Source organism: Amphibalanus amphitrite, unplaced genomic scaffold (assembly GCF_019059575.1).
Source record: "Amphibalanus amphitrite isolate SeventyFive unplaced genomic scaffold, NRLGWU_Aamphi_draft 001433F_arrow, whole genome shotgun sequence".
In the NCBI taxonomy this organism is placed as follows: Eukaryota; Metazoa; Arthropoda; class Thecostraca; order Balanomorpha; family Balanidae; genus Amphibalanus; species Amphibalanus amphitrite.
This window is the reverse complement of record NW_024882926.1, coordinates 71044-95174: the sequence shown is the minus strand read 5'-3', so window position 1 is coordinate 95174 and position 24131 is coordinate 71044. Positions and strand designations below refer to the sequence as shown.

Sequence of the window (24131 nt, the reverse complement as noted above, 5' to 3'; positions counted from 1 at the left end):
GTCTTGCCCTGCATACGCCAAGGAGAAAGAGATCATGACCATCAAGGCTACCAGAAATTTGTCTTTCAAAGAGGCCCGGGAGGTGTACAACCAGAGTCACCCGAAGACCTCGTATGCCCAGAAGGTGAGAGTCACAAACTCTACCGATGCCTCCCAGATGAGTGTAGCACAGCTCGTGCAGCTTCTCAAACGATTCGGCCTCACCGTCGTAGCCACTGGTGACTCAGCGGACACCACGGCGCCTCGTGCGCCGCCGAGCAACACAGAGCAGGCTGCTCAAGAGTCAGTGTGGGGTCCACCCAGTCCCGCTCCAGCCGCGAACGGTGATGGAGACGGCTGGGCCGTCGTCCAGCGCCGACAGGGTGGTCGGCGCCCCCCGGCGCAGGGTAAGGCGCCACCCACCCCGCCCCGCCCCCGACCGTCTACGGCGGTGCAGGAGGCGCTGCGGCGGGGAGAGGAGGAGAGGAGGGCACGAGAGGCGAGGAGGGCTCGCCTCGTCCAGAAGGCCCTCGAGGCTAAGGAAGCCTCGTCTGCGGACTCCGCCTCCGGGAGTGCCAATGCGGCTGTTGCCGCTGACACCCCGGAGACACCTGAGGCGGGGACTCGGCCCATCATGGGTCCCCCGCCGCCTCCTCCACCTCCGCAGCGGCGGCCACCACCGCCGCTGCCAGAGACGCCTGTGTCGAGGACACAGGCCGCTGCCTCGACATCCCCGTCGGGGCGGCAACAGACCTCCGCGGCTCCAGGGCGCCTCGCCAAGCGGCAGACGCCCCCGAGCTGGTCACCCTCGGAGGGTGACGCCCCCCGGGCGAAAAAGCCCCAGCAGGGCTCGAGCCACGCCCGATCTGCCTCTGCTGAAGGGAGGCTACACCGAGAGGGCTCGGGGCATCCCCGTATCCGTTACGGGGGGAGCGCCTCCTCGGAGTTAGAGGACCTAGTCTAGTCTTTCAGTCTAGTCATTTCCTCTTTTATCCTTTTATCTTTTTCGCGCTATTGCGCTTTTTTACCAGGTGCATTTCTCTCGGTGCTTTTTACCTTTTTTGTGGTCAGTCAGGTATCTGTGTGCGCCTTTGCCTCATGTTATACGCGCCCTTTTTGCGCCTTTTTAACCACGCCTTTTATTCTACAGTGGAACTGTAGAGGCCTCCGGGCCAACTACCAGGATCTACAGTCTCTTATCCGTTGGCGCACACCCCTTGTTTTAGGTCTCCAGGAGACCAAGCTAGCGCCAAACGTTACCTTTGCCATTAAGGGCTACTCTGTTTTTAGAAGAGACCTGGACACCCCTACCATTGCCCATGGAGGTGTGCTTCTGGCGGTTCACCACAGCGTACCTGCTCGCCAGGTGCCGCTGCAGACTCCCTTGCAGGCGGTGGCCGCCAGAGTTGATTTCATCCACCGGGAACTGACAGTGTGCTCTTTATACCTACCACCAGGTATAGCGCTCCCGGTGGTTGAGCTGCATCGACTTGTCGATGAGCTTCCACCTCCGGTCCTGGTAGTCGGCGATTTTAATGCCCATAGCCTGGCGTGGGGAATTGGGGATGCGACACGACTGGCACTCGTGGTCGACTTTTAGAATCTTTTATCCGCGATGAGGCGCTGTGTATTTTAAATTTTTCCATTCCATTCCATTCCAAAATGTTTATTGCGCATCGACAACCTATAAGTAAAACGATCGGAAAATGAACATGAATAACAGAGATAAAGCAAAATAATATAAGAGTGGTGCAAAAGCACATTGTGCTTGACTCTAGGCACCACCTCTTGTAACATAATCAGATAGACATCATAAACATAAAACAACATGAACATAGCCTTCAGATCAACGTCGATTATAACATAAACATACATCGTAATGAAGGTAACGTAGCGTAATGAAACAAAACTACCACTGCCGCCGCCACGACAGGCCACCGACCCAACCCGCGCTGACGTCACTCAGCCCACCGGGGACGCCGCCCACAAAACTGAATGAGGTAGGTAAATTAATAGGTAAATCTGTGCGAACGAAGCAAGAAATTTTGGAAATGCTGAGCCACCGCACGACAGTCCCCGCCGCCAAGATCGTCGCCATGCAAAAGAACACGTAATAACCGTGTAGTTGACATTTGACCAAAATTTTCGCCAAAAATTTGCAACATGTCCCGGTAAAGTTCCTCTCTCTGCAAATTATAGTTGGGACACGCGAGAATGAAATGATGAATATTTTCTGTTTCAAAGCCACAAGCACATTCAGGTGTATCGTGCCTTTGTATTTGAAATAAATGTGAATTTAGTTGTGACATTTGCATTCGTAGCCTAGAATGGAAAATATTGCCCATTTTAGTGCCAATTTTGTAAAAGGGAGAAGGCCCAGGCACCCCCAGTCGCTTCGAGATCTCTCTTTGAAAGGAACGAGGAGGAAGGGATCGGATGGATTCGGGAAGCTGGTTCCAGGATTTGCCTGTTGAGGGGAAAAAGGACTTCTGGAAGGATGTGGTTCGGTTGGGAGGCATGGTGTGTGTGTTGGAGTTGCGTAGTGTTCTGCCGGTGTTTTCTGCACGTGTTTCTGGCATGATCATCGTGATATAGTTTGGCGTTTGGTGTCTTGGATTAGTGAATGTATGATATAAAGTGAGTTTGTGTATTTGTCGTCTTACAGTCAGTTTGTCCCAGCCCAAGTCTTGTAGAAGTTTTTCGGTTGACGTCCTGAACATAGCCCCCGTCACAAGTCTCCCTGCTCTGTTTTGTAGCGTGTCAAGTCGGGCAGCGTCTTGTATTGTTATGTGTCCGTCATATATTGTGTCACAGTAGTCAAAGTAAGGTCTTATATACGTCTTGTAAATTTGGTCGAGAATGGGCCTTGGTATGTAACGTGCAATGGAGTAGAGTGGACTGAGTGATTTGTGTACCTTGTTGCATATTGCATTGACGTGTTGGTGGAAGCGTAGGTCCTTAGAAAGTGTCAAGCCAAGGTGAGTATGAGTTTCATGAATGGGTACGTTTGCGCCCTCGAAAGTGAGCTTTGGTGGTGTGTACTGATGTCTGTGTGAAAATGTTTGTTGGATGGTCTTCGTAGCGTTGAATGTAATTGCCCATTCTCGACCATATTTGTGGATTTCGTCGAGGTCTTGTTGTAGTGATAGCTGTACGGCGTCAATGTCTGCTGTCGTGTGCGAGGCGTAGATAGATGTGTCGTCAGCGAAAAAGAGAATGTCATTCTTTATTCGTCTTGAAAGTCCGTCGAGATACATAAGTGCCAGCAAAGGCCCGAGTACGGATCCCTGCGGGCAGCCCGCATTTATTGTTTTAGTGGCCGAGAATGTGCTGTTGATCCGTACTCGGTGTGTCCTGTCACAAAGATATGATTTTAACCAGTCGAAAAGTGAGTCAGTAATTCCGAAGTCGTGCTTACTCTTGTACAATAGTCCGTCATGCCAGATCTTGTCAAAGTATTTAGAAATGTCGAGGTAGATAGCAGTAAAGTCTCGTCCCATGTCCAGTGATTTGTACAAGTTGTGAGTCAGGTATAAAAGCTGTTGTTCTGTACTGTGGCTACGCCGGTACCCACTCTGCTTGTCGGTCAAAAGAGAATGATTCAATAAATGGGAATATATACCCTTGAAGACAATTTTTTCGAAGACTTTAGATAACGATGAAAGTATACTGATGGGACGGTAACAAGTGTAGTCAGAAGGTGATCCCTTGTTTTTGAAAATTGGTTTTATGTTTGCTTCTTTAAATTTCGATGGATAAATTCCCTGACTTAGTGACATGTTAAAAAGTTTGGACAATGGTTCTGCGATGATGAGAGCGGTTAACTTGATAAATTTTACTGAAATTTCATCGGGGCCCGTTGATTTGTTAGGATCGAGTGAATTTAGTATTTGGAGAACCTCTCTCTCGGATGTCATCAGTTCACCCAGAGTGGGCACCGGCGTTCTGTCTGAGTCATGATTTAGTGGATGTCTGTGTGTGCCGGTTAAGTCGACCGTCGCTTGACTGGCGAAATGATTGTTTAATAGCGTCGCTTTTTCGAAGTCGTCAGTTAATATGTCTCCGTTATGTCCCTCTAGCGGTGGAATAGTGTAGTCGCGTGTTCGTCCTGTCATTGTGCGTAGTGTTTGGTGGTACTTGCGTGGGTCGTGCTTAAGTGTCAAAAGTTTCTCCACTTGGTGTTGGATGTGTTGTCGCTTCAGCCTTTTGTTCATCGATGTCACTTTGTTTCGTTGATATTTCCATCGGTCCCAGTCGTAGGCAGTCTGAGTTTGTTTGGCTCGTCTGAACAGTCTGTCGCGTTTCCTTATTTGTGTTTTTAGGTCGTTTGTCGTCCATGGCTTTTGAAATTTGTCTCTAACTATCTTTTTTGGAATCGATGCGTCGGCAGCACTTGATAAAGCCTCTATAAACAGTTCGGTTGCTGTGTCTATGTCGTTGTCCAGAATTTGTTCCCAGTCAGTGTCTTGTAAAAGTCTGGTAAGAAGTTGTGAGTTAAGGTTTGCATAATCCCATATCGTTTTATGAGTGAGGTCTGTCGTGTGTCGTGGAAAAGCAGTACATACAGTCGCAAATATTGGGAAATGGTCTAAACGTGAAAACGAAGGTAATATCCCACTATCGATAATAATGTCAGTATTGTCTGTAAATATTAAGTCGCGTAAGTTGCTTTTGTCGTTTGTCATTCGGGTGGGTTGTGTGATAAGTTGGCTGAGTCCTAGCATGCTAGCAGTGTCTTGGAGTCTTAGGTCGAAGGTCGTGATACCACTGTGATTAGTCATGTTGTTGAGATACACGTTCCCGGCGTTAAAGTCTCCTAAAATGATGGTTACAGTTGGTGAGTGTTTTTGAGCGAGGCTTACGCTTTCCGAAAAACGTTCAATGAAACTTTGTTGTCTATTAGCGTTTGAATTTGGCGGCAGATATGTACAACAAATAAGAATAGTTTGATTTTGCGTTTTAATTTTCGCCCATATCCATTCCTCTTCCTCCAATTCAAGCTCAGTCTCAGTGCGCTGTCCTGTATTTACTCAGTAAATACAGGACAGCGCACCCATTTTACAACACCCTCCGGTCAAACATCGGCTCTGGACCTGAGCTTAGTCAGTCCGCGGCTAGCTCAGCTTTTTACCTGGTCCGTCCATGACGACCCACTCGGGAGCGACCACTTCCCAGTGTGGCTGGAGCACCAGGAGTCCCCAGTGTCAGGCAACCGTCCACCTAGGTGGAATGTTCGGAAAGCCGACTGGGGCGAATTCCAGGCCGCTGTAGAGGCCTCTGTTTTATCCAGAGCCGACCCCTCTGTGATGTCTACAGAGGATTTTACATGTTTACTCATTGACTCCGCAAACGGGTGCATACCCAAGACGTCGAGTCAGCCTCGTCGTCCTCCGGTCCCGTGGTGGACCAAGGAATGCGGAGATGCGATTCGTGCCAGGAAGCGCGCTTTTAGAAAGTTTGACCGGAGTAGTACTACTGAGAACCTCATCGCTTTTAAGAGAGCGCGGGCTTTTGCCCGACGCGTTTTAAAGGAGGCAAAGGCTGTTTCATGGCGCACTTACGTAAGTTCCTTAAACCGTTTTACTCCTACGACCCAGATATGGGCACGCATGAAGCGCATTGAAGGCCGGTTCAGCTCTGTTCCGCTTCCGGTTTTAAGAGTGAACAACACGGACATATCTCACCCTTCAGACGTCGCAGAGACGATAGGCCGTGCACTCTATCAGCGCTGCCGAGGAGAGCCGTCCTCACGACCTGCACCAGCCGCCGTGGACTTCAGCACAGCTGAAAATTTGGTGTACAACGAGCCTTTCTCTATGGCTGAACTCACGTCTGCCATCAGCTCGTTGCGCAGCGTCTCAGAAGGTCCGGATGCAGTCCACAACGACATGCTCCGTCATCTACCCACGGTTGCCCTCGAGGCGCTGCTAGAAACCTTCAATTCGCTTTGGGAGACTGGCACCTTCCCTGAGACCTGGCGGGAAGCCATTATCATTCCTATCTTGAAGGCTGGCAAGTCGGGACATGACCCTCTCCATTATCGGCCCATCTCTCTCACATCATCGCTTTCAAAGCTGATGGAGAAGATGGTCAATGTGCGTTTTAGCTGGTTTCTGGAACATCACGGTGTTTTTACAAACGCCCAGTGCGGTTTTAGAAAGCACCGCAGCCCTGTTGACCACATTTTAGCCCTTGACACCGAGATACGCACCTGTTTTACTGAAAAGAAGCACCTTGGAGCACTGTTCTTTGATATTGAGGCGGCCTATGATACAGTCTTACGACACAGCATACTGTCCAAAGTATATAAGTACGGCATACGCGGCCGGATGGGCCTCTTTATCAATAATTTTTTATCGGGTCGTCGGTTTAAATTCCGAGTTGGCAGTGATTTCTCGAGCAGTTTTACCCAGGAGAACGGAGTTCCCCAGGGTGGGGTGCTTAGTGTGGCGTTGTTCGCGGTGGCAATCAATGACATCGTCGACGACCTCCCGGTTTCCATCGGGAGATCGCTTTTTGTCGACGATTTTGCCATCTGGTTTGCTGCTTCAAGCGCTCGACACGCGGCTAGACAGCTGCAGCTCGCCGTAACACGTTTGGAGAGGTGGAGCGGTAAGAATGGTCTTCCTTTTTCCACAGCGAAGACCGTGGCAATGCACTTTTGCCGCCGACGTTGTGACGACCTAGCTTTGGGAATCAAGCTCTACGGACAGGTGATTCCCACTCGGCCGGTGGCGAAGTTCCTTGGGATTTATTTTGACAGTCGCTTGACGTATAAGGAACATTTTAGAACGCTTCGGGAACGGTGTTTTAAATCCCTGAACGTTTTAAAATGTGTTACTCGCACATCTTATGGGGCGGACCGCAGGACCCTTCTTCTCCTGTACCGATCGATAGTTCGGTCGAAGCTGGATTACGCTTCTTTTGTGTACGATTCAGCGAGCCAATCCAGCAAAAAGGTCCTCGACGCAGTCCATCATGCTGCAATCCGTGTCGCCACCGGAGCATTCCGCACCTCGCCCAGCAGCAGCCTTCTTGCTGAGGCGCACGAGCCGCCTCTATCCCTACGCCGCCAGATGCTTGGGATGCGCTATGCGCTGAAACTGCGTCAGTTCCCGACGCATCCGACGTATCCGTACGTCTTCTCCACCTACTACACTCGACTTGACAGAGCGCGACAATCGCTCTGCTTTGGAGCGCGCATGAGAGGTCTCTTCTCCGCAGCCAACATAGGTTTACATGTCGTACGACGTAGCTGGGGTACGTCCTCTCCGCCTTGGAAACACGCAAAACCTCAAGTAGATCTCTCACTCTCCGAAGTTAAGAAGGATGACTTGCTGCCTTGTGAGGCGCGAGTCAGGGCCTTGCAACACATCGTCTCGTACGATGGTTTTAACACCGTTTTTACAGACGGATCAAAAACACCTGAGGGAGTGGGATGTGCTTTTATCGCAGGTCGCGATACCCGCTCATTCTCTCTATCTTCTTTTGCCTCGGTGTTTTCATCTGAGCTAGTCGCCATCGAGAAGGCTCTGTGTTTTATCGAGGTGTCGGACGGCCTTTCTTACTTGATTTTATCGGACTCCCTAAGTAGCCTTTTGGCGTTACGGAGTTTTAATCCAGTTGACCCGATCGTTCAAGACATTTTAGCTCGACTTCAGTCAGTGGAACAATCGGGAAAATTTGTTCAGTTCTGCTGGATTCCCAGCCACGTCGGCATACACGGCAACGAGCTGGCAGATGCGGCCGCGAGGCGCGCGGCCGCAGCCTCCTGCACTCGACGTCTGCCATTGCCGGCGCGTGACCTTTATTCGGCTGTGCGATCTTTCATTCTCTCTGAGTGGCAGGCAGAGTGGAGCCTACGTGGAGGCGGAAAGCTCCGTGAGGTGAAGCCGACTTTGGAGCCATGGAGGTCTTGCTTGCAAGACAACCGGTCCAACGAGGTGATCTTGTGCAGGCTCCGAATCGGCCATACATATGCCACGCATGGCCACCTCCTCCGCGGAGACGAGCAGGCCATTTGCAATGGTTGTTCCGCGCCTCTTACCGTCGCTCACGTGCTCTTATCTTGTCCACTTCTAGAACCAGACCGGACGCGCTACCTCGGCCGCATCGCTCCGGCTACCACTGTCCGCCACCTGCTGGGTGACGAGTCACCCTGGGTCTTATCTGGCAACATCTTTTCCTTTATCCGCGCAGTCAAATTCAAAGCGATTTACTCGACCTGACCCAAATCCTCTCTAGTCTCCTTGTCTAGTCAGTTGTCTATTACGACGCTCTTGCGTTGTTTTATTTTACCCTGTCTTTTTTTATAAAGTCTTTTACTTTCTAGTCTTGATATCTAGAAAGTTTCTTTTTTTTTAAACACTTGTTTTACTAGCGCGACGTTATGGGCGCAAAATGACCTTTGCAGTCGACGCGCCCTAAAGCCCCAATAAACAAACAAACAAGATCCGAGAGCTGGATCTATGATCTCAGTGGATCTCTCGACAAAATAGAGGGGTTGGATCTATGATCCGAGTGGATCTCTCGACAAAATTCAGGGGTTGGATCTATGATCCGAATGGATCTCTCGACAAAATTTAGGGGTCGGATCTATGATCTCTGTGGATCCAGCGAGCAAAAATTTGTGGAGGACCTATGATCTGTATGGATCTCACGACAACATGTAGCCAATGAAACCCTTACCCTACATAATTGTACACCTTACAGTGCAATACAATTGAGAATTATCACTTGTGGACATGGTTATTGGTTAAGACCACTTGTAATGATTAGGTATCATCATTAAATTTGAATTTAAATAAACAACATTTGTACTACATTTAAAATAAACCAAGAACATGCATTTTGCTACTTTTTGTGACCAATTGTAACTTTTTCATGACAGCACTGATGACAATCTTATCAACAAGCTACAGCCACTTTAATTCAATGAACAAACAGCACAGACAGATGCAGTGGCAGCGGGGCACTGCAGATTTTCATTTTGGTCCCATTCTTTCCATGCAACGCCAGTATGAGTAGGGTTAATGTTAAAATGCCAAAATCTATGGGGGGCACTGTACCCTGGTGCCCCCCCCCCCCCTGTTCCGCCGCCTATGGACAGATGTTAGGAAATCAAACCTGAAAGCCAAATAGGTCAGTTTTGTTAAAAATAATCCAGCAATCCACTTCTGCCAGGTATGAAATCCCAATCCAGAATGTTCGTATGAGCTATTAGTATTTGCAACACAATTTCGATTTAGTAAGGATAGCAACCAACCTCTAATACTTTCCTAATAGAGTTACAAGTTCAAAAATGGCATCAACTTCTTCAGATTACCTACTTTTGGCATCGTGCCACGTGTGGTGCCATGCTGTGCTTTCATTATGAGAGAGCCTCCCAAAAAAAGACAAACGAAATTCACAGCTCACGTTTTGGTAATATTGTTTTGTTACGTCATTATCGTTTGACCAATGAAAAATCTTAATTTGACTAAAACCGTAATGATTCCAAAAGATTCCCCCTAATAGGCCTTCAAACTAATGACGTAAGGTATTGTGATTCTTTTGAAAAGTGAATAGACTAAAGATGCAAGGCGCACGCCCGCGGCTCAGGGCCATGTAATACCATTTCAGCTTACGTTTACGTCATTAAATTCAACGCTACAAAGATGATATTTACAAACAATCGTATCGTAAAATTATGTGAGGCAGAAAAAATGAACATTCTTTTAAAAAACTCCAGACTTTTGAATTTCCAGTTTTATTTTTTATTTATTTTCATTATACTCGAAGGTAGAACGCTTAGCTCATTTATTACTTGAAATGACGTCACGAGTTCTATTTAGATACTGAATAATCATTTTACGGTAAATATCCAAGGCCATTACAATTGATATTTCGCTTCCCATCGCTTCCGCAGGCTGTTGAATATTTTTATACTTTTGTTTATATCTCAGTTTATTTTATCAAATATTTTTTTCAATAGATTGAAATACCTTTACCTAACCAAGCCACATGTGTCAGTATCATCTTTAATTGTTTATCAATCAATTGTGTTAGCTGGAAACTGGAAAGCCTCATGGTTGTCTAATGCAAGATTGTCTTATCAATATCATTATGTAGATTCTAACATGAACTTACTTACTTACTTACTTACTCCTCGGCGGCAGCTTCACTGGCGGAGCGGGACCCGAAGATACGAGTCCATGCCGCCTCTGCGCCTCCCACCGACTGCACGTCGGCCAGTGTCCTGCGAGAGATGGTGCCGCAGGCCAGCTGACAGGCGAGTCTACCCACGGCGCCACGACGATGCGACTTGGCGACCCATCCTCGACGAAGGCCGCGCTCGACCATCCTCTCGACCTCCCGGCTTCCTCGATGCAGTGCTTCTTGCGCTTCCGCTTCTCTTTGGTAGTCGTTCACGATGTGCCTGATGTCGGAGGCCGAGAGGACGATCCTGCTGGTTGCCGAGGAGCCCTCTCCCGCCAAGCGGTCGGCCTTTTCATTCATGGAGATCCCGGAGTGGCCAGGGCAGTAGAGCCAGGTTATCCTTTGGGGAACCTGTTGCCACTCGGGAGGCGACCAGCCAGTTTCCAGTTTCCGGAGGAGAGATTGTGAGTCGGTGGCGATGATTATGTGCTCCGCGTCTGGGGCGAGCTCGCGAGCGGCGCACAGGCCGAGGGTGACCGCCTCCATTTCCGCGCGCATGCTCGACAGGGTCAGTCGACATGCATGAATTCTAACATGAATTGTGATGTGGTAGGTACCTAGTAATGTATTGTTCATTAGTCATTACTTTGACTAACCTCTATGTTAATTGTTAATGCAGACTTTTCTGTTGGTATGTGAACAATCTTCATGTCACTCAATTCTCTCAAGTTGTGACTGTCATAAGCCTCCTTTATTTTGTATTCTGTATAATGTAACTAGATGCCTTTACTAATATGGCCTTTGTATAAGATTGTTTGTTTCTAACCATACTTTGGTATTCATAACTTCTTATGAAAGAAAGTTGTTAACATTTTGAGCACCTATGAGCTATGATCCCAATGGATCTCACGACAAAATTGGGGAGCCAGATCTATGATCCGAGTGGATCTAGCGACAAAATTGAAGGGGTCAGATCTATGATCCCAGTAGATCTCTCGACAAAATTGAGGGGTTGGATCTATGATCTGAATGGATCTCGGATCGGGATCCATGGGATCGGATCTCAGATCCATTTTTCCGGATCCAAGCACATGTCTGGCCTGGTGCCTGGTGGACAAGGAGTGTCATCCTTACCACTAACTAGAAGAAAATTAGGAACTGTTACGAGTAGACGCCAACCAGTAACCAGCAGCTACAAGTTAGGATGGGTTAATGTTTTGCCTGCTGTGAAATATCTCATGGCTAGAAATGCAGGAATTACATAGACAGTTGAGTTAGACTGGCCACTGAGTAGTGTAACTAAGAGCAACTAAGAGTCGTAAATCAAACAATTTTCTTATTTGTTACCCTTTGAGTGGACTCAAAAGTCAGAGTAACTCCAAGACATGATGATTTGACTCGACTCATGACTCAGTGGCTTCTTTAAATTCATAGAATCGACTCAACTCATGACTCAGTCGGCTTGGCAATTTTGTTACCTAACCTAACCTACTGATTTCTGCCTATCCCTAACCCAAGCTAACCTAACCTAACCTACTGATTTTTGCCTACCGGGGATAAGGAAACCCAACCTAACCTAACCTAGCCTAGCCTAACCTAACCTAACCTAACCTACTGATTTATGCCTACCGGGGATAAGGAAACCTAACCTAACCTAGCCTAACCTAACCTAACCAAACGGTTTTGGATGTTGCGTACTTTGGATGATGCGTCCTTGGATGTTGCGTTTTTGGATGATACGTTTTGGATGTTTCGGTTTTGGACGTTGTGAATGCTCCCTATATACCCGATTTTGGACGTATTTTGGACGCTGCGGTTTTGGATGTTGCGTACCTTGGATGCTGCGGTTTTGGACGCTTTGATGGTCCCCCATTCTTGGCCGATGGGTAATACTAGGGTGACCCGCGTGCTCCGCAACGCGAAAAGGGATATTTTCGATCGGCGCTTGTTCGGTTGTTCTTGTGTCGGTTGGGTTATCTATCCATTTCGGTCGATTGCTTTTTGACGGCTAAACGTTTTGGTTTGTGGAAAAAATATCCACCGCATCGAGGTGCCCGTGTCTGATAAGCATGCTTTCCACTTCAGAATCTGTCAAATGTGCTTTATAATTTAGGCGCGTAGTTTTATGACAAATGAAAGGCGTAGATAATTTTCACTAAAAATCGTTTTGCAGAGGTCTGAAACATTTATATTTTTAAGAATACTGTTGCTTGTCATGCAAACGTGATGATTGGATCTTGGAGAGAATTGAATGCTCTTTCCAATGATAGCATTTTCAAGTGTCAAACAGTGGCGGCGGAATAGGGGGTGCGGGGGGTGCAGCTGCACCCCCATCGAAAAACATGGGGGTGCAAACATATCTTTTTGCACCCCCAAAATCCGTACAAGGGGCCCGTCGCACCATCCAATAGATTTTCTCCTGAAAACCAGTGATCGGGAAACGAACACTGATATCCGGGATGTCCAATTATGGCCAGGAGTGCCCCAGGCCATGCTAGTCTTTGGGGCCCCCACACCGGCTAGAAGTGTCCCAAGCCGCGTTTGGTGCTCCATGCGGCATCTGAGGGCCCCCACGAGGGCCTCAGAGGGCCCTTTTATGACGATCTCTGAGGGCTCCCACGACGACCTGTCCCTTGGGGCCCTACAACGGCCACTAAGGGCCCTTATGACGACCGCTGAGGGTCCCACAGAGACTCCAGGGCCCCAAGGAGACTCCAGGGGCCACGCTGGCCTCTGAGGGCCCCTATGACGGCCTCTGAGGGCCCTTACGATGATCTCTGAGGGCTCTCACGGCGACCTCTGTCCCCTGGGGCCCTATAACGACCACTAAGGGCCCTCATGGCGACCGCTGAGGGTCCCACAGGACTCCAGGGGCCCGCTGGCCTCTGAGGGCCTCTACGACGGTCTCTAAGGCCCTCGTGACGGTCCTAGACCCAACTCAAGTCCGAGGGCCCATTTGGCTTCAGACGGCCCAGCGACGGCCTCTGAGGGCCCCAACACAACCAGGCTGCTGGCATCTGAGGGCCCTGCAACGGTCTATTGAGGACCCTAACGATGGCCTCTAGCGGTCTTACCAAGGCCCCTGAGAGCCCTGCAAAGGTATCTGAGGGCCCATGAAGACCCTCACTATGGCCAAGGACCCTCATACGACCTCTGATGATCCTCTCGAAGGCTTCTAAGGGCCCTCACAACAACTTCTGAGGACCCCAGGACGGTCCCTGAGGGGCTGAGGGCCCTGACGAGGACCTCTGTGGGCCCTCACAATGGTCTTTTAGACCCAATGCAAGCTCCAAAGGCCCACGCTGGCGTCTGAGGGCCCCACGACGGCCTCTGAGTGCCTCGATGCAGGCAGGCTCTAGGGGCCATGCTGACCTCTGACTTCTGAGAGCCCTCTTGACGGCTTCTAGGGCCTAACGAAGGCTTCAAGGGCCAACGCTGGCCTCTGAAGAACCCTACGACGGCCTCGGAGGGTCTCAACTCAACGCAGGCAGGTGCCAGGTGACATGCTAGCCTCTGAGGGCCCCGCAGAGTTCAGATTCAGAGGACCCAACGACCTTTGTGGACCTTACGAAATACGAAGGTCTTGGAATTCCACACTGATTCTCAGTCCCCATGTCGGCTTGTTGAGGCACTTTATCTGCTCTTGGTGCCCCGTCGCCGGCCTCTGAGAGTCTCAATGTCGGAACTTATGGGGCCATGGGCCCTACACCGGCTTTTATGGCCCCTACATCGACTCTTGGGACTCATGACCCGTGAAATGTGGGTCTAAGCGGCTTCTAAGAATCCCCATGCTGGTTCTAGTAGCCGCCAGCCGAATATTTGGGCTCACACGCGAGCTCCTGGGACCCCGTGCATACTCGAGGGGTCTACCTGCCTGTAAGACCCCACGCATACTTTTGAGGCTCAAACGCTTGCCCCTGAAGGCCCCACTGAGACCCCTTTCCTCTATTCAGTTCTCCATACCGGCTCTTTAGGCTAAACATTGGCTCATGTGGCCTCCATCCCGGCTTTGGAGGGCCTCCATACAGGCTTTTTTGGGGTCCGATGCCGGTTTCTGAGAGCCCTCAAAAGACTTTCGAGCCTATACTGCCTTCTGAAACCTTTCAGCAACTTTTAAGGGACCGACCCTGATCGGAGGGCTCATTCAGTCTGGGGAGTCATGTAGGTCTCGGGAGGAGTCTCTATGTGGTCGGTTTCCAAGGGGCTTCTAAACACGGTCAATTCTTGGAACGGTCTCGTAGGGCCCTCAATGGTCCACTGCGGATCGAGAAAAGTGGTTTGAGACGCTGCGGGTGGTGGGTAGACTAAAAGATTAGCCGATAAAAACTAGCTGCATTTGCTTCTTTATGCTTTCATTATTTGAGATGGGTAGGTACACTGCAGTTTCAAACATTTTGCAGAACTTGTGTGTATGGGGATAGTTTTCCAAAATCTTCGTTTTTCATAAATCAATAATAATCACAACAAAAAAAAAAATGAAGGGGGCCCAAACTTCCAGAGGGGCCCCTCGAGAAAACTTTGCACCCCCATCCAAAATTACCTTCCGCCGCCACTGGTGTCAAACGTATCAGGTTAAGCAGCAAAATCCGTGTAATTATTTAGCGGCACATTTTGGACAAATACCATTTAATTCAGCGATTTTTTCCACATTGTTTTTGATCAATTAGCTTTTCACAATTTTTCCATGAGAGACGGTACATTTTTATTGCTAATAGGCGCTGTTTCAACTCATTCCGTCTGACGATCACCTGAAATTAATATAAATTCCAAAATCCGTCCAAAACGTCCATTTTTCAAAAGAAAGTGTCCTCCCCGGTGCACGTGGCGCGTGCCAACCCCTGCATCGCACACCATTCGATAGCCCGTTCGATTCTCTACACGATGCTGTTTTCCCCGTACCGGTCGGGCCCACGGTTACCGAGATATTGCACCGGGACCGGACCCGTGTCGGGCAAATTTGGCTGTTTTCGCCCGTTTTTGCCAGCCGATTAATACATGTAAAGTCTATGACGCGAATTTGCACTTTTTGGGCACGCGCCACGCGCTCGCTATCGATCCGATCGAGCTGAGACCCATCAAAGGCACGTTGTCCATCCTTGTTCTATGAGTTGCGCAAACTTCAGCGCGGTAGGTGCAACGGTGTGACCTGTAACCCGCGCTACGTAGCACCATGTCGCGACCTTCGTAATAGACAGAAACTACGTCACCACAAATAGTAATATAGATCCGTCAGGCTTATTTTACTAGGTTATCATGTCTTTATTCCAGAAGTTATTATAATCCCCCAACTGATGGGACTGGTTGGTTATTCAAATATGTTCCAAGGTTCGTGATTGTTTTAATAGAACTGAGATCTTCAGTGATCTCAACTATTAAACCAAAGGATCATGCGAGGATTCATGATCCTTCCGTATTGGTTAATGGCTTTTGGAGCCGCATCAAAAACCTGGGGGTTCCGGCAGCACTACATACTGCGTTTGTGGCCACTCCATTCTAGTCCGCGTTCGATGTCTCTCGGACGGCAAAGATTCTACGTCGTCCGGCCAATCCCGTCCAAGGTCAGCGGGGGCTCGGCTGCGGTTATGGAACGTGATTGGCCGGACGGCGTAGAATCTTCGCCGTCCGAGAGACATCGAACGCGGGGATAATCTTTGTCAAGCAACCGATCTTGTCCATTACGTGTTTATTGCCGTCGCAAGTTTATCGGCTGGTGACTGCTTATTCCACCACTGCTCCTCGACCTCTTCCTTCGTCGGGACCGCATGTCATTCATCGGTCAGTATTCAGTGGCTCTCATACTTCTCCGGCTAGCCGCGGATGGGACTTAATCCTACTTCACCGACACTAAGGAAACCGATGCATATCCTTCACTGTCATTTCTCAATGCAATCATTTTACTCTGATGTTTTACATATCTGGCTAGAAACATTGTCGACCTCACTCAATCTCTAAATGTGTTTACAGGTATTGGTGGTACACTTCGGTGTCCCCACTGCGGCTTCCGATGCCTCGGACAACAACGTCTGGACAGACACGTGAAGAGAAGTCACGGTCACGTCGACAGGAACGGGAGATTCAAGTGCGAGTGGTGTCAGTACTCAACCGACAATTCCAGCGACATGAAACGCCATCGAAGGACTCACACTGGGGAGCGGCCGCACCGCTGTGATATCTGTACGGCACGGTTCATTTTACGGTCACACCTCACGGCACACATGCGGACCCACACTGGGGAGCGGCCATTAGTGGTGCCAATTTCATGAAATTTCAATTCCAATTCCGATCCAATTCCAAGAAATTGCCAAGTAAATTTCCAATTTTGTCCAAAGCGGGGGCTATTCCAATTTTTAACGATTTTTGCCTTTTTTTGCGTAAATTTTAAAAGTGTTAAAAAGCGTTTTAAAGGCCTCCGTTTTAAAATTTTAAATTTTAAAGGCCTTGTGTTCCGATTAATTTCCAAAAAATGTTAAGAATTCCGTCCAAATTCCAAATTGGAATTGGACAAAAATTGGAATTCCAAGAAAAGAAATTCCGATTGGCACCAATAGCGGCCATACAGCTGCTCTTTATGCACGGCATGTTTCGCTCGACGATCAAACCTCACCAGACACATGCGGACCCACACTGGGGAGCGGTCATACAGCTGCTCCTTATGCACGACACGGTTCGCTTTACGGGCTCACCTCACCACACACATGCGGACCCACACGGGGGAGCGGCCGTACGACTGCTCCATCTGCAAGGCACGGTTCACTGAACGGTCAACCCTCACTAAACACATGCGGACCCACACTGGGGAGCGGCCGTACGACTGCTCCATCTGCAAGGCACGGTTCACTGAACGGTCAACCCTCACTAAACACATGCGGACCCACACTGGGGAGCGGCCGTACGGCTGCTCCATATGCACGGCACGGTTCTCTCAACAGTTTACCCTAACAAAACACATGCGTATCCACACGGGGGAACGGCCGTATTGCTGCTCCATCTGCACGGCACGGTTCACTCAACGGGTCAGCCTCACTAAACACATGCGAACCCACACTGGGGAGCGGCCGTACAGCTGCTCCTTATGCACGGCACGGTTCGCTTTACGGTCTCACCTCACCACACACATGCGGACCCACACTGGGGAGCGGCCGTACGACTGCTCCATCTGCAAGGCACGGTTCACTGAACGGTCAACCCTCACTAAACACATGCGGACCCACACTGGGGAGCGGCCGTACGGCTGCTCCATATGCACGGCACGGTTCTCTCAACAGTTTACCCTAACAAAACACATGCGTATCCACACGGGGGAACGGCCGTATGGATGTTCCTTATGCACGGCACGGTTCATTCAACGGTCACACCTCACCGGACACATGCGATCCCACTCAAAGAGCGGCCGCACTGCTGGCACTACCATCTAGTGATGTCAATTACGGAAAATCGGAATAGGTACCGATACCAAACCAAATACCAACCAAAACCACGGGAAAATACCGAGACCAAACCAACTTGGGAAAATGAGGGAAATACCAACTTTTTACCAATTTCTTAGTCTCTTATACATTAGTGAGGGTTTATGATACCAACAAAATACCAAACACATTACGATTGAAATACCGAACATCAAGTTGGTATCGGTTTGGATCGATATACCAAAAAGTTGGTATCCGATTGACATCTCTACTACCATCTAACGCTTTGTTAGTTTGACACACAATAGATTGGTTTAAACCGGTACATAGTTTTGAGGATCACACAGGTATGACCGATACGGTAAATGGTTTGACTGTCGAAATGCAATGCTGAGACGCATCGACAAAGGTATGACCGGCCATTGTTGTGCGTTTGATCTTTGTGTTTTATCTGTCCTGCGGTTGTCGTTTGTGAGGTCTCAGGTTTGTTGCTAATCGTGTAACATCACCCGGTTTCTGTATGTCAATACAGGTTGATTAAGTGGTAGTTTTTTTTAAGCTAGCTGCCTTTACATAGGAGGTAAGAAGTGTCTATGTTAGGTATTACGCAGTAATCGCCAATATTTGTCAAGCATAACTATGTCTGGCAAACCTAAGAAAGAACGGAGTATACGCCAGGTGATCTACGTTCTGGTATGGGTCTCCCCTCCGCGGACAATCTGGTGCACGTGCCACGTGACTTTGAAAATTCCCGTGTTAAAGGAAGGGTGCCACCTTTTGGACACAACGCAGTTTTTACAAGATTAGCCTCACATGAACCTAAAAACCGGCTTCACTTACCTATGCTCGAGACGGTCAGCATTGAATCCGCACGTGAAGTTATCATTTGCGAGTTTTGCTGCCAGCATTCGGGCAGGCAAAAATCTTCAGCACTATTTCCTCGTCGTGTTAAGGGTATTTTATAAAACATGAAATCAGCAAAGGTATGTATAAAAGTTATACTTTTGAAGCATGTTTTATCATTTTGAAAGGGTATATTTTTTATTTATGGTATACACTTAAGTTTTAAAATTTTAATTGGGAAGTTTTTCTAGTAAGTTGCATGAAGGGCGAAGGGTTCCATAGATCTCTTAAGCATTGTAAAGGAAAAACCTTTACTCGACTTATTTGATGGGTGGCAAATATGGCCAACAGTTACCTACTTGGTTACCTACAACTTAGTTCAAATCATGTTATCTTCTTCCTTTTTATTTGTTCATCTTTTTGTCTCAGTTGCGCCATCAATGCAAATGGCAGAATGATATGTTGCCATGACAACAGGATATGCCAGCCGTCCTAGCTGCCACATCAAACGACCTTGAGTTGTAGTGGTGATATAAACAACGATCTTTTTTTTGGCCAATGTATTAAATGCAATGTTTCGGTTTTTTGTATATTGTGGACGCGCTAACCACGTCTAAAAATTCAAATAAGTAAAATAGATTCATAGAACAAAAATTTCGGAAGGTGGCACCCTTCCTTTAAAGGGAGATAATGACCTTTTTCCACAAAATCTGAGTTAGGACCATTTTCTGACAAAACACAACAAGTTATAGGTAATGTAAATTAAAACCATTTTGCTCAATTCGGTACCTTGCCGCAAATATCTCAACTTGAAGTCACGTTAGCGGGGAGCGCTGAAATTGACCGTTGAATAAGTACTTACATCACTTTTTGGTACTTGCATGTAATTTTGTAAAATGAGCGTATTCCTTACATTTGATCTTCATCACATCTAGTTAGTTAATGGTCGTCTATAGTGCCTTCAAAAGATATTCATGGTTTGGGGGTGGTTTATGTCTAAATTTACGCAACTATTTTTCCTGTTCATCATCTGACGCCATATGCTGCTATTTTAGTAGCAACGACTCAATTTTTAATCGGTCCCGCCGACTGCACAATAAAAGAAGATAGATACAACACTTTTGCGGCATCACTGAAAAACTTATGCAGTACTGTTATCAAAATTCTCATAACACCGTTCGACAAACCTGAAGTCTTTTTGAAATAAATATGCTTGTATTTTTCGCTTCAGGCTCTGACGCCAAAATAATGAATTTCGTAGTCGCAATCGCAAGATTTGGCTGCGTTTCTGGCGCATGCCGTTCATTTGTGCCGCATGCCGAAACAAAGAAGAGTAGGCACTATGTACCCCCGAATTAGAATCTAATTAATTCTAAACCGAATTAACTCTAATTCAAATTAGAATCCTTACAACCAAGCAACGACAAGGCGATAACATAAACAAAAACCCAAGCGTCGCTGTTTGAAACAAAAGCGCCATATACTGCGACTTTTTTATAGAGGACAACGCATTTCGGTGGGTGTTACAAGTACTGCAAGTACTGCTTCTTTTTTGCAAAAATAAAAACCTTTTTCACATACGAAAATGTGCTAGGAAATTTTCATATTTATAGAAACTACAGTAGAAATAGTATAGATGTCGAGTAATTTTTATTTAAGAAAAAAGAAAGCTCATTATCTCCCTTTAAGCCAATGGGCAAAATGAAAAAATGCGTTCCACGGCAGATTGCTCGAAAACGATCCAAACGACCCCCCATTTTCTTACATGCAGATCAACCACCATTCGTTGCACTGCCCATGGGCCATGGGTATGTCGCAAAGTGGCCGGAAAAGTCCAGAACCACGTGCCACGTGCCGTTTAAAATGACCCTGCACACCGGAAAACTTGGACTTTTGGACATTTCGGTGCACCCATGATGCATACTATGGCGTGGGTGACCAAACAATGGGTGTCATCCGGTTGGCAACTGTTTAAGGTGTCGTCCAGTGGGTCTAAGTGGTAGTTTCAAACTTTTAGGATCCACCATTCTGGGGATTCTTTTTGGACAATATACTTACGTTTCTGGGCGCAATGTTCATTCCACCCAGCCAGTCGTCAATGCGTTAGGTGACCCAAATGACGATTGACCTGAAGAAAGTTGGGGGCGAGGAACACGCACGTGCCATCCGGTTTTTGATTGGGCGCTTTCATCTAGGAGATTTTTGCAGATATCTTTTTGATTTTTGAAAATGACCAAAAGGCAGAATCTCTGGAATCCTAGCGGCATGCCAGTCGTTGATAAATTATTATCCTCCTGCGGCCGGGCGCTTGTTTGCGGTGTTTGTGTTTGGCGGCTGGCGGGCGACTTTTAGTCGCTTTCGGTTAGCAGTTAGCGTCGGTGCGATGCGGGCGGTTTTATTTCTTTCGGCGTTTCGGCGTTTTTTTTTGTGTGGTTTGCGGCGGTCGGGCGAATTTTTTTCGACGTTTGCGTTGGCGTTTCGGGCGTGCATTTTGCACGTTTTGCGGTGTTAACGTTTTGCGGCGGGCGGGCGTTTTGTGTTTTTTTTTGCGGTGTTTGTCTTTGGCGGCGGCGCGGGTGGGCGGTCGATGCGGGCGGTTTTCTTTTTTTTGCGTCGTTTGCGGTGTTAAATTTGTTTGCGGTTGGCGGCCGCTTTTTCGTTTTTTGCGGTGTTTTCTTTTGGCGGCGGGCGGGCGATTTTTAGGCGTTTTCGGTTGGCGGTTAGCGGGCGTGCGATGCGGGCGGTTTTATTGTTTTGCGGCGTTTTTGCGTTTTTTTTTGCGGTTTACGGCGGGCGGGTGTTTGTTTATTCTTTGCGACGTTTGCGTTGGCGTTTCTGGCGTGCGTTTCGCGCGTTTTGCGGTGTTTGCGTTTTGCGGCGGGCGGGCTTTTTTCCTAATTCAAAGTCCAAACCTTCGGGACCCAGCGCTCCTCGAAAAGCGCTGCCCTCGAGTTAGTCAAATATGTTCCAAAGTTCGTGTTTGTTTTAATAGAACTAAGATCTTCGGTGATCTCAACTATTAAAACAAAGGATCATGCGAGGATTCATGCTCCTTCCGTATTGGTTCATGGCTTTTCGAGCCGCATCAAAAACCTGGGGGTTCCGGCACCACTACGTACTGCGTTTGTGGCCACTCCATTTTAATCTTTGTCAAGCAACCGATCTTGTCCATTACGTGTTTATTGCCGTCGCAAGGTTACCGGCTGGTGACTGCTTATTCCACCACTGCTCCTCGACCTCTCCCTTCGTCGTGACCGCATGTCATTCATCGGTCAGTATTCAGTGGCTCTCATACTTCTCCGGCTAGCCGTGGATGGGACAGCTAGCGCCTTAATCCTACTTCACCGACACTAAGGGAACCGATGCATATCCTTCACTGTCATTTCTCAATGCAATCATTTTAGCCTGATGTTTTACATATCTGGCTAGAAACATTGTCGACCTCCCTCAATCTCTAAATGTGTTTTACAGGTATTGGTGGTACACTTCGGTGTCCCCACTGCGGCTTCCGATGCCTCGGACAACAACGTCTGGACAGACACGTGAAGAGAAGTCACGGTCACGTCGACAGGAACGGGAGATTCAAGTGCGAGTGGTGTCAGTACTCAACCGACAATTCCAGCGACATGAAACGCCATCGAAGGACTCACACTGGGGAGCGGCCGCACCGCTGTGATATCTGTACGGCACGGTTCATTTTACGGTCACACCTCACGGCACACATGCGGACCCACACTGGGGAGCGGCCATACAGCTGCTCTTTATGCACGGCATGTTTCGCTCGACGATCAAACCTCACCAGACACATGCGGACCCACACTGGGGAGCGGTCATACAGCTGCTCCTTATGCACGACACGGTTCGCTTTACGGGCTCACCTCACCACACACATGCGGACCCACACGGGGGAGCGGCCGTACGACTGCTCCATCTGCAAGGCACGGTTCACTGAACGGTCAACCCTCACTAAACACATGCGGACCCACACTGGGGAGAGGCCGTACGACTGCTCCATCTGCAAGGCACGGTTCACTGAACGGTCAACCCTCACTAAACACATGCGGACCCACACTGGGGAGCGGCCGTACGGCTGCTCCATATGCACGGCACGGTTCTCTCAACAGTTTACCCTAACAAAACACATGCGTATCCACACGGGGGAACGGCCGTATGGCTGCTCCATCTGCACGGCACGGTTCACTCAACGGGTCAGCCTCACTAAACACATGCGAACCCACACTGGGGAGCGGCCGTACAGCTGCTCCTTATGCACGGCACGGTTCGCTTTACGGTCTCACCTCACCACACACATGCGGACCCACACTGGGGAGCGGCCGTACGACTGCTCCATCTGCAAGGCACGGTTCACTGAACGGTCAACCCTCACTAAACACATGCGGACCCACACTGGGGCGAGGCCGTACGGCTGCTCCATATGCACGGCACGGTTCTCTCAACAGTTTACCCTAACAAAACACATGCGTATCCACACGGGGGAACGGCCGTATGGATGTTCCTTATGCACGGCACGGTTCATTCAACGGTCACACCTCACCGGACACATGCGATCCCACTCAAAGAGCGGCCGCACTGCTGGCACTACCATCTAGTGATGTCAATTACGGAAAATCGGAATAGGTACCGATACCAAACCAAATACCAACCAAAACCACGGGAAAATACCGAGACCAAACCAACTTGGGAAAATGAGGGAAATTCCAACTTTTTACCAATTTCTTAGTCTCTTATACATTAGTGAGGGTTTATGATACCAACAAAATACCAAACACATTACGATTGAAATACCGAACATCAAGTTGGTATCGGTTTGGATCGATATACCAAAAAGTTGGTATCCGATTGACATCTCTACTACCATCTAACGCTTTGTTAGTTTGACACACAATAGATTGGTTTAAACCGGTACATAGTTTTGAGGATCACACAGGTATGACCGATACGGTAAATGGTTTGACTGTCGAAATGCAATGCTGAGACGCATCGACACAGGTATGACCGGCCATTGTTGTGCGTTTGATCGTTGTGTTTTATCTGTCCTGTGGTTGTCGTTTGTGAGGTCTCAGGTTTGTTGCTAATCGTGTAACATCACCCGGTTTCTGTATGTCAATACAGGTTGAAGTAGTAGTTTTTTAAGCTAGCTGCCTTTACATAGGGGGTAAGAAGTGTCTATGTTAGGTATTACGCAGTAATCGCCAACATTTGGAAAGAATAACCATGTCTGGCAAACCTGAGAAGAGTAAAAGCTCCTGAATCATTTTGCCACGTGTTTTGATCACTGGACGTGTATGGTTAGAAGCAGGGGCGTCGCCACGGATTTTTGAGTGGGGGGTCGGGTTTCCGGTCTTCGTCTTGATGGGTAGGGGTGTTTTTAGCCACACTCCCGGTTTTTTCGTGTGCCCGGAGAAAAACCTCGGCGCGCAGCGCTGCGAAAGTAGCGGTATATCTTAATGTACATCAATTTTGCATCGTGCATAAAAATCAAGCAGAGGTCACCTGAGGTCCGGTCACAATGTCATGTCAAGTTCAGTTTTAATGCCTCTTAAAACTGCAATCTTGTCATTCCTATAGTCATTCCTATCTCCTGACTCCTATAAGTCTGAAATTTGGTGTAATGAATGGGATTATAAGTGCCAACAGTTCATGAATCTGGGATTTTACATCTGAGAAGCGAAGTCAGGTCAAATAGGTGTGTGACCTCACCCATCATGATAAGATATGGGAAAAAGCACGATGTCCTCTGCTTTG

The 24131-nt window shown here is 48.3% G+C and overlaps 1 protein-coding gene across 7 annotated transcripts in view; it reads left to right on the top strand.

Annotated features, from left to right (window-relative positions):
* Positions 1–23519, top strand: part of LOC122373024 (zinc finger protein 84-like) — a 54010-nt gene extending 30491 nt beyond the window's left edge. For 2 of the 7 annotated variants that reach the window (XM_043350751.1, XM_043350749.1), the window contains 3 exons: positions 16081–16331; positions 16728–17422; positions 22363–23070. In XM_043350751.1, coding sequence (XP_043206686.1) covers positions 16081–16331; positions 16728–17422; positions 22363–22975 — 1559 coding nt within the window. In that variant the 3' untranslated portion in view covers positions 22976–23070. Of the gene's footprint in view, positions 1–10136; positions 10250–15916; positions 16332–16727; positions 17520–17792; positions 18066–22362; positions 23071–23236 lie in introns of those variants that run through there. The other 5 variants (XM_043350750.1, XM_043350753.1, XM_043350754.1 and 2 more) reach the window with 5 other exon arrangements.
* Positions 23520–24131: the final 612 nt, after the last annotated feature.